The 9,987-nt window shown below is 50.9% G+C and overlaps 1 protein-coding gene across 1 annotated transcript; it reads left to right on the top strand.

The window, feature by feature from the left end:
• The first annotated feature begins 245 nt into the window (after positions 1-245).
• fastk (Fas-activated serine/threonine kinase) lies at positions 246-9,610 on the top strand. The gene is given in 12 exon segments (XM_063885724.1): positions 246-397; positions 3,938-4,413; positions 4,415-4,580; positions 4,688-5,192; positions 5,684-5,871; positions 6,038-6,186; positions 6,331-6,547; positions 6,999-7,158; positions 8,068-8,159; positions 8,237-8,777; positions 8,880-8,994; positions 9,068-9,610. Coding segments are annotated over 11 exon segments (2,469 nt in total). The 5' UTR covers positions 246-397; positions 3,938-4,158; the 3' UTR covers positions 9,149-9,610.
• Positions 9,611-9,987: the final 377 nt, after the last annotated feature.

Below are 9,987 nucleotides of genomic sequence, written 5' to 3'. Positions count from 1 at the left end.
AGGTCAGCAGCAGTGATGCATAACAGGTCTGCAGCAGTGATGTATAACAGGTCTGCAGCAGTGATGTATAACAGGTCTGCAGCAGTGATGCATAACAGGTCTGCAGCAGTGATGTATAACAGGTCTGCAGCAGTGATGTATAACAGGTCAGCAGCAGTGATGTATAACAGGTCTGCAGAGGATGACCCATGAACAACTGCTTCTTCTTTCACGGTTTTATGGCAGGTGGCACCAAGTGTTAAAGGTGTATTACCGCCACCTGCTGGATCTGTCCTCCTGGAGGAATGAAGCCTCTGACCGCTCTCCCTTTCCCCGCTGAAGCCTCTCTGTGAGCGGCCTCTAGAGTTTCATCAGAGAGGAGCTCCCGGTATTCCTGAGCTATGAGGTAAACACACAGGTCTGTAGGATAACCCGGGTTATAAACAGCGAGTTACCCGAGTGTAGGCCGGTTATAACCCGGGTCTGAGAAGGACACTGATGCTAACATGCTAATAGGCTAACAGATCAGCTGTTAGCTTAGCCTAGCTTACATTTAGCTTACAGTTGGTTTTAACTTCGTTCAGCTGTTAGCCTCAATTAGCTGACAGCAGCCCTGTCAGTTAGCAGCTATGTCAGTTAGCAACTATATCAGTTAGCAACTCTGTCAGTTAGCAGCTCTGTCAGTTAGCAGCTCTGTCAGTTAGCAACTCTGTCAGTTAGCAGCTATGTTAGTTAGCAACTATATCAGTTAGCAACTCTGTCAGTTAGCAACTCTGTCAGTTAGAAACAGTCAGTTAGCAACTGTCAGTTAGCAGCTCCGTCAGTTAGAAACTCTGTCCGTTAGCAACTATATCAGTTAGCAGCTGTCTGTTAGCAACTCTGTCAGTTAGTAGTCTGTCAGTTAGCAGATATCAGTTAGCAGCTCCGTCAGTTAGCAGCTCTGTGAGTTTGCAGTCTGTCTGTTAGCAACTCTGTCAGTTAGCAGATATGTCAGTTAGACACTCTGCCAGTTAGCAGCTCTGTCAGTTAGCAACCCTGTCAGTTAGCAGCTCTGTCAGTTAGCAGCTCTGTCAGTTAGAAGCTCTGTCAGTTAGAAACTCTGTCAGTTAGAAACTATATCAGTTAGCAGCTGTCAGTTAGCAGATCTGTCAGTAAGTTAGCAGCTCTGTCAGTTAGCAACTATATCAGTTAGCAGCTGTCAGTTAGCAGATCTGTCAGTAAGTTAGCAGCTCTGTCAATTAGCAACAATGTCAGTTAGCAGTCTATGAGTTAGCAATCTTTGAGTTAGCAGTCTGTCAGTTAGCAGCTCTGTCAGTTAGCAGCTCTGTCAGTTAGCAGCCTGTCAGTTAGCAGCTCTGTCAGTTAGAAACGCTCAGTTAGAAACTATATCAGTTAGCAGCTGTCAGTTAGCAGATCTGTCAGTAAGTTAGCAGCTCTGTCAGTTAGCAACTATATCAGTTAGCAGCTGTCAGTTAGCAGATTTGTCAGTAAGTTAGCAGCTCTGTCAATTAGCAACAATGTCAGTTAGCAACTATATCAGTTAGCAGCTGTCAGTTAGCAGATCTGTCAGTAAGTTAGCAGCTCTGTCATTTAGCAACTCTGTCAGTTAGCAACTATATCAGTTAACAGCTGTCAGTTAGCAGATATGTCAGTAAGTTAGCAGCTCTGTCAGTTAGCAGTCTGTCAGTTAGCAGCTCTGTCAGTTAGCAGCTCTGTCAGTTAGCAGTTGTCAGTTATCAGCTGTCAGTTAGCAGCCTGTCAGTTAGCAGCTCTGTCAGTTAGCAGCTCTGTCAGTTAGAAGCTCTGTCAGTTAGAAACGCTCAGTTAGAAACTATATCAGTTAGCAGCTGTCAGTTAGCAGATCTGTCAGTAAGTTAGCAGCTCTGTCAGTTAGCAACTATATCAGTTAGCAGCTGTCAGTTAGCAGATTTGTCAGTAAGTTAGCAGCTCTGTCAATTAGCAACAATGTCAGTTAGCAACTATATCAGTTAGCAGCTGTCAGTTAGCAGATCTGTCAGTAAGTTAGCAGCTCTGTCAGTTAGCAACTCTGTCAGTTAGCAACTATATCAGTTAACAGCTGTCAGTTAGCAGATATGTCAGTAAGTTAGCAGCTCTGTCAGTTAGCAGATATGTCAGTTAGAAATTATGTCAGTTAGAAATTATGTCAGTTAACAATTATGTCAGTTAGCAGCTATGTCAGTTAGCAGCTGTCAGTTAGCAGTCTGTCAGTAAGCAGCTCTGTTAGTTAGCAGCTGTCAGTTAGCAGCTCTGTCAGTTAGCAGTCTTTGAGTTAGCAGTCTATGAGTTAGCAGTCTATGAGTTAGCAACTCTGTCAGTTAGCAACTCTGTCAGTTAGCAGCTCAGTTAGCAGCTGTCAGTTAGCAGCCTGTCAGTAAGCAGCTCTGTCAGTTAGCAGCTGTCAGTTAGCAGTCTTTGAGTTAGCAGTCTATGAGTTAGCAGTCTATGAGTTAGCAACTATATCAGTTAGCAGCTCTGTCAGTTAGCAGTTGTCAGTTAGCAGTTGTCAGTTAACAGCTGTCAGTTAGCAGCCTGTCAGTTAGCAGTCCATCAGTAAGCAGCTATGTCTGTTAGCAGCCTGTCAGTTAGCAGTCTGTCAGTAAGCAGGTCTGTCAGTCAACAGCCTGTCAGTTAATAGCCCTGACAGTTAGCAGCATGTCAGTTAGCAGCTCTTTCAGTTAGCAGTCTGTCAGTTAGCAGCTCAGTTAGCAGCTCTGTGAGTTAGCAGCCTTTGAGTTAGCAGTCTATGAGTTAGTAGCTCTGTCAGTTAGCAGCTGTCAGTTAGCAGTCTGTCAGTTAGCAGCCCTGACAGTTAGCAGCCTGTCAGTTAATAGCCCTGACAGTTAGCAGCCCTGACAGTTAGCAGTCTGTCAGTAAGCAGCTGTGAGTTAGCAGCCTGTCAGTTAGCAGCCCTGACAGTTAGCAGCCTGTCAGTTAGCAGCCCTGACAGTTAGCAGTCTGTCAGTAAGCAGCTCTGTCAGTTAGCAGTCTGTCAGTAGGCAACTGTGAGTTAGCAGCCTGTCAGTTAGCAGTCTGTCAGTTAGCAGCCCTGACAGTTAGCAGCCTGTCAGTTAATAGCCCTGACAGTTAGCAGCCCTGACAGTTAGCAGTCTGTCAGTAAGCAGCTGTGAGTTAGCAGCCTGTCAGTAAGCAGTCTGACAGTTAGCAGCCTGTCAGTTAGCATCCCTGACAGTTAGCAGTCTGTCAGTTAGCAGCCCTGACAGTTAGCAGCCCTGTCAGTAGGCAACCCTGACAGTTAGCAGTCTGTCAGTAGGCAACCCTGACAGTTAGCAGTCTGTCAGTAAGCATCCCTGACAGTTAGCAGTCTGTCAGTTAGCAGCCCTGACAGTTAGCAGCCCTGTCAGTAGGCAACCCTGACAGTTAGCAGTCTGACAGTTAGCAGCCCTGACAGTTAGCAGACCTCACAGTTAGCAGTCTGTGAGAAGGCAGCCCTGACAGTTAGCAGCCCTGACAGTTAGCAGACCTCACAGTTAGCAGACCTCACAGTTAGCAGCCTGTCAGCTTACTAGCCACTACATGCTAATGCTAACATAGGGATTAATATAAAACTAAAACATGCTAATGTTTACCTGTCTCCCTGTTCACCTGTCTCTGCAAGCAGACAGACAGGTGAACACAGAGACATGTGAACAGGGAGACAGATGAGTAGACAGATAGGTCAACAGAGAGACAGGTGAGTAGACAGATAGGTGAAGAGAGAGACAGGTGAACAGACAGACAGGTGAGTAGACAGATAGGTGAAGAGAGAGACAGGTGAACAGACAGACAGGTGAATGGACAAACAGGGGAACAGAGAAACAGGTGAACAGGGAGGCAGGTGAACAGAGAGACAGGTGAACAGGGAGACAGGTGAGTAGAGACACATGTGAACAGACAGACAGGTGAACAGACGGACAACTGACCCTCTCCCCTCCCTCAGGATCCCGGCTGTTGGGCGATGCTCTGTCTGTGGTCCCTCCTCCTGAGCCCCCCCCGCCCCGTCGCTCAGGCCTGCCTCATGTTCACCCCTCGGCTCTACAGCAGCGGTGGGGGAGGGGGGGTTAAACAGGGGAGGAGAGCGGGGCAAATGGAGGCGCCTCACCCCCCCCATCATCCGGCACCGCCCCCCCCCCCCCTACCCTCTGTACTCGGGCCGCCCAGATGCCCAGCGGGGGGGGGCCAGCTTCCATCATCATTATCCCCCCCAGCTGCCCTCCCACTACCAGCAGCACTTCCACTCGTATGGGGGGGGCTCTGTGGGGGGGGGTCAGGAAGAAGACGTGGAACTTCATCCAGGAAAAGATGAGCTACGACACGTTCTTCACCATGAAGCGTCTGATCGAGCGCTCGCAACGCCCCGACGAGGTCCTGCGCTGGGTCACCCAGAACCCCAGCAAGATCTCCCACAACCACTACCCCCGTTGCCCTGCAGAAAATCGGACAGCTGCTGCAGGCCGGGGGTGGGGGGCGGCAGGTCCTGGAGCAGCATGACTTCCAGACGCTCTGTGACGCCATCGTCAGCGACTGCAGCAAGTTTGACAACTTCAGCATCGTCAACTGTCTGTACGCTGTGGCCGCGCTCGGTGAGGGGGGGGGGGGGCTCTGTGTATGAACACAGGGGGGTCCTAACACCTGTTTGATATTCTCATGTATTAAAGAAGGTCAGCAGTGACTGTGTTTGTGTCCGCAGGTCTGCCCAGCGACTCTCAGCTGGTGCAGGTGCTAGAGGCGGAGTCTGAGTCTCGTCTGAGCCAGTTTAACCAGAAGGACGTGTCCATGGTGTTCAGCTCCAGCATGAAGCTGCACCCGGGCAGCCAGCATCCGCTGACCGAGGCCTGCCTGTCCAGCCTGGAGAAGAACCTGGAGCGAGAGCGCCACCCGCAGACCCTGTTCCTGCTGCTGTCCTACTACAGACTCAAGTGGCGCTCGCTGCAGGAGCCCGCTGCCGCAGGGAAAGCTAACGCCGCCACTGCAGGGGAAGCTAACGCTGCTGCAGGGGGAGCTAACGGCGCCGCAGATAGCGCTGACTCTGTCTCTAGGGAAGCTATTGCCTCCACAGGAAGTTCTAACGCTACTTCCGCAGGAGGAGCTCAAGCTGCTGCAGGGGAAGCTAGCGCCGCCGAAGGGGAAGCTAACAGTGCCGCCGCCAACAGTAACGGCTCGACACCTAACCCTGAACAGCTGCTGGCCAACAGGTGAGGAGGGGACCTATAGGGTGGGGCTGACTTTATCTGTTATGTTTGGTCATGTTTCTTAGGGGGGGCAGTCAGGTCTCTCTCCTGACAGATAAGATTTATGCTAAGTCACGGTCGATTTGGCAAAAACTGCACATAGGTGCATTCCAGTAAACCCCCCCCCCAACACTTAACTTAAAATAAGAAACCAAAAAAATAACAAAGTAAATAATTAAATCTCTCACCAAAAAAGAAACCATCCAACAGATAAATCAGATACTCCACTTCAGCTTTTATTCATCCAACATTTGTTTCAAATAATCTACAAAGGTCCTTCCAGAGGGTCCCACATAATCCCAAAATCTCCAACAAAACATTCCCAATCCAGTCGGTCTGATCCAGTCTGGGCTGCAGAGTGATGGTGGGGAGTTTGGACCTCAGTGATCAGGTGGAAGTGATGAGAGAGACAGATTGGATCAGACAGATTTAAATGTCCCCCCACCCCCCCCCAGGAAGATCCTGCGTCTGGTGAAGCACACGCTGGTGAGCGTCAGCGGCGTCAGGGACCAGGAGATGGCGCTGCTGGATGAGATGTTGGCGGCCTGTGTTCGGGAGGCAAGCAACAAGAGCCTGGAGATGATCTTCAGCTCACACCTGTTCTACCAGAACCGCCAGGAGAGGTTCATCTGCAGCCTGGCAGGTGAGTGGGGGGGTCCTCTGCACCTGTACCTGTGATTGGTCACAGAAGAAATGGAAGCACATGTAAAGGGAGGAGTCAGCAGGTGTGAGGAGACACATGTTGCAGGGTCCTAGTCTCTGTTGTGGTTTGTTTACATTATTGGTACTCCCCCCCCACCCCCCCACAGAGGAGCTGCCCAGGAAAGTGGACAGCATCACCCCTTACACCATGGCACTGATCGCCAAGTATATCGCCCGGCACCGCCTCCGAGACACCCGGCTGCTGGACACCATTGCAGACTTCCTGGTGAAGAGGGCCGAGTACCTGGACAGCAAGGTCAGCCTGAACCAGAACTCAGTATCAGCTCTATCACAGAGGAGGGTCGATAGCAGCAGAACCAGGAGCTGGTCTGAAGGGACTTCAGGTGTGTCTCTGTCCTCAGGTGTGTCTCGGTGCTTAGGTGTCTCTGTGTGTCCTCAGGTGATCCAGAAGCTGGTGTTCCCGTTCAGCAGGATGAGTTACCGTCCTTGCAGGGATCATGTTTTCTTCTCTCGTCTGGAAGAGGTTCTGGACCTGAAGGCTCTCAGCTCACCGCTCGCCACCGTCAACATCCTGATGTCTCTTTTCCAGCTGGGACACTTCCCGGGCCTGGTGCTGCACCGGGTCTTCTCTTCCGCCTTCATCAGCAACGTCACCAGTCAGTACCAAGACCTGAACCCCTGAATGGCTCAGGCTAGCTAGCTAAACAGCACATTGTTGGTCTCTGGTTGTGTTTCTAAAGGTCAGCTCTGTGGACCTCTGTCTTCTGTCAGACTTATTCTAAAGTGTCCTCATGAGCTTAAGTCTGCATTCAGGCTCATGGGTTCTGGTTCTTCTGGTAGCTCCTCACAGCAGAGGATCTACACCCCCAGACTACAGAGTTATTAAACATGTCCTCAGATCAGATTTTGTCCATTGCCCAAATTCTGTCTTTTTTCCCCAAAAAATTGTGTCCCTGAAGGGGAGGGGCTACAGAAGGTGAATCTCCTAACGTGAGCTTGTTACTCCAGAAACCATCAAGTGGTGTAACTGTGGGGATTATTCCGGTGGGGCCTCTACCAGGTGAGCTACCTGAGCCGGTCAGTGATTCCGGTCCCTGTGTTTTTCAGACAGTCCGTACGCGCTGATCGTGCGCCGCTACCTGTCTCTGCTGGACGCTGCCGTGGAGCTGGAGTACCAGGACTACAGCGGGCCCCGCCTGCAGGACGCTCAGAAAGTCCTGATGTTTGACCATGCCCTCACAGCAGACGAAGTCAACCGCAAGTACAGGTAACACAGCTGAACACATACTTGCACACACCTGCATACACCTGAACACACACCTGCATACACCTGAACACACACCTGCATACATCTGAACACACCTGAACACACACCTGCACACACTTGAACACACACCTGAACACACACCTGCATACATCTGAACACACCTGAACACACCTGAACACACACCTGCACACACTTGAACACACACCTGCACACACACTTGCACACACCTGAACACACACACCTGCACACACTTGAACACACACCTGCACACACACTTGCACACACCTGAACACACACACCTGAACACAGACACCTGCATACAACTGAACACACACACCTGCACACACCTGAACACACACACCTGCACACAACTGAACACAGACACCTGCATACACCTGAACACACACACCTGCACACACCTGAACACACACTTGCACACACCTGAACACACCTTTTTCCTCTCTCTTGTCCCTAGTTTTTACATGTGCGGTGTTCAAATATATGCTTCGAATATCATAAAACCACAAAACACTGAAGGTAGAAATACAATAAATACATCCCGTCGTGCACATGCCACAATTCAAAAACACCGTAGCAGTTTACAATAACTTTGTTAAAAATGGGTACAGCTCTGGTTTGTTTTTAGCCAGCACGTAACCTTTGATGTGAAGGATTTTATATCTAGATTGAATTTGATTTCAGTTGCCAATGTGTTGCAGAGTCCACAGCCCTTTATGGAGAAAGATTGTCCAAATGTAGATCTACCACGTGATATTTTACAGTTGCCGTTCACCATGCTCCTAGTTACTCTGTTACCGTCTTGTCTTTGGATATATGTGGAAAGAGACTCTGGGGCTGCAAACACATATACACACACACACCTGTACCTATGTGTGTTGTGTGTCTCAGTTATAAAGGTCTGGTGGGCGAGGCTCTGCGGCAGCTGCTCGGAGAACACAACTACAGACAGGACCAAGTACTGGCTCCAGGATACTACACAGGTATACTACACAGGTATACTACACACTACACAGGTATGCTACTGTACTCAGGTGCCTCATCTGTTCCTGGTTCTCAGACTTCCTGTTGCTGATTGGCCCCTCCGGTCGGGTTCTGCCAGTGCGTCCCGGTGTTGCCATGGCGTCCCTGCCAGCTGACTCAGTTTCCGTGGTGACGTCTGAGTTCCAGAAGTTTTCTCCGTTTGCGGCATCGGAAGAGGGGGAGGAGCCTCTGGGCAGGGGGGGCGGGGCCACAGAGCCCCGGTCCTTCCTGCCCCCGCGCCCTCCCGGCTCTAATGAAGGGCCGTACGGATCCTATAGGGCCCCGGGGCCGGAGTTCTACTGCCTGAACAAAGAGCTCTCTGAGAGCCAGGACAGCTCTACACTCAGCAGCCCCCCCTCAGACAGCTTGTGCCCTCCCGCTCAGATTCCCACAGTACACCCCCCCCCAGACGCTTTCTTCCAGTTCTCTATCGGGAAGATCCTGGAGGACGAGGGGGGGGACCTCAGGGGCCCGGAGACGGACTGCCAGGGCTTCTACTGTGAGGGGGAGTCCCCGTCCCCAACACTGCTGCCCCCCGACAGACCGGACCCCGATACGGAGCCAAGACATGTCAGGAGGTACGGGGGGGGCCGGGGGTTTACTCGAACTGATGTGTATGGGTATAACTGCTCTGTACACTGTCAGGATGATGTCATGATGATGTCATATACTGTGTGCAGGGTGGTGCTCTCCGTTAACGATAAGTGGCATTACTGCCACAACTCCCAGGTCCTGGTGGGCTCCCGCGCCATGAGGGACAGACACCTGAGGCTGCTGGGTTACACACTGCTGCAGGTACACAGACACACACAGATAAGCTCTGTGCTAGCATTATGCTAAGCTAACCCTCTTGCTTGTCCCTTCTCAGCTGCCATACCACGAGCTGGAGAAGCTGAACGGCATCGAGGAAGTGAAGCAGTACCTGCACCAGAAGCTGCTGGATCTATGACTGTGTGTGTGTGTGTGTGTGTGTGAGTGTGAGTGTGAGTGTGAGTGTGAGTGTGAGTGTGAGTGTGAGTGTGAGTGTGAGTGTGTGAGAGAGAGAGAGCTGTTTCAGTTGGAGGTTCACCTGCAGGATCGAACAGCTGGGGGGGATTTCTGTTATTTTTCCTGAACATGATGACGTCATGCCCCAGAATGTTCCAGTTTCGTGAGGTTTTTTTCATAACCCCCCCCAGCTGTTCCCTGTTGGCCTCCCAGAGGCTCTGATGCTGCAGCGTAGTTATTTGAATGGGTATGCTGGTTGTGTCCTATAAGGAACAGGTCTCTGAATGCCTCTCTGATGAACGTTGATGCCGTGCGGCTTTTGAAGGACCGGCGATGCTCCCTGACCGTTTCCCCAACATTAAACCCTGTTTATTTATCACCTGTTTTCGACTCTGGGACTTGTGCCAAAGGCCTCCGGGGGGGGGGGGGGGGGGGGGGGGGGGGGGGGGGGGGGGGGGGGGTCGAGGTCAGATTATTTATTGTGATGGGGGCTGTGGCTTGTTTATATTACAGATCTTCAGATGTCTATAAAACTGAAACTGAACTCTGAGTCCGCCTCATCATTCACTGGGGGGGGGGGTCTTATTTTGAAGGGTAGGTTCCTGATGGTGAAACAAAGAGATGCATTCAGGGTGCGTCAGAGTCTGTAAATCTAACACTCCAGGTGTTGTCAGAGACATTAACCCTTCATCTTCCCCTAAAACTCGATCAATGCAATCAGCCGTTTTGTGAGGAGGCTGCTGATTACTGAGCTACCCTCTCCAGTCCTTCCGTTTGTTCCAGAGGTCTGAATATATCGAT

This window comes from Eleginops maclovinus, chromosome 6 (genome assembly GCF_036324505.1).
Source record: "Eleginops maclovinus isolate JMC-PN-2008 ecotype Puerto Natales chromosome 6, JC_Emac_rtc_rv5, whole genome shotgun sequence".
Taxonomy (NCBI): domain Eukaryota; kingdom Metazoa; phylum Chordata; class Actinopteri; order Perciformes; family Eleginopidae; genus Eleginops; species Eleginops maclovinus.
The sequence above is the reverse complement of the archived record's forward strand: the minus strand, read 5'-3'. Positions and strand labels throughout refer to the sequence as shown.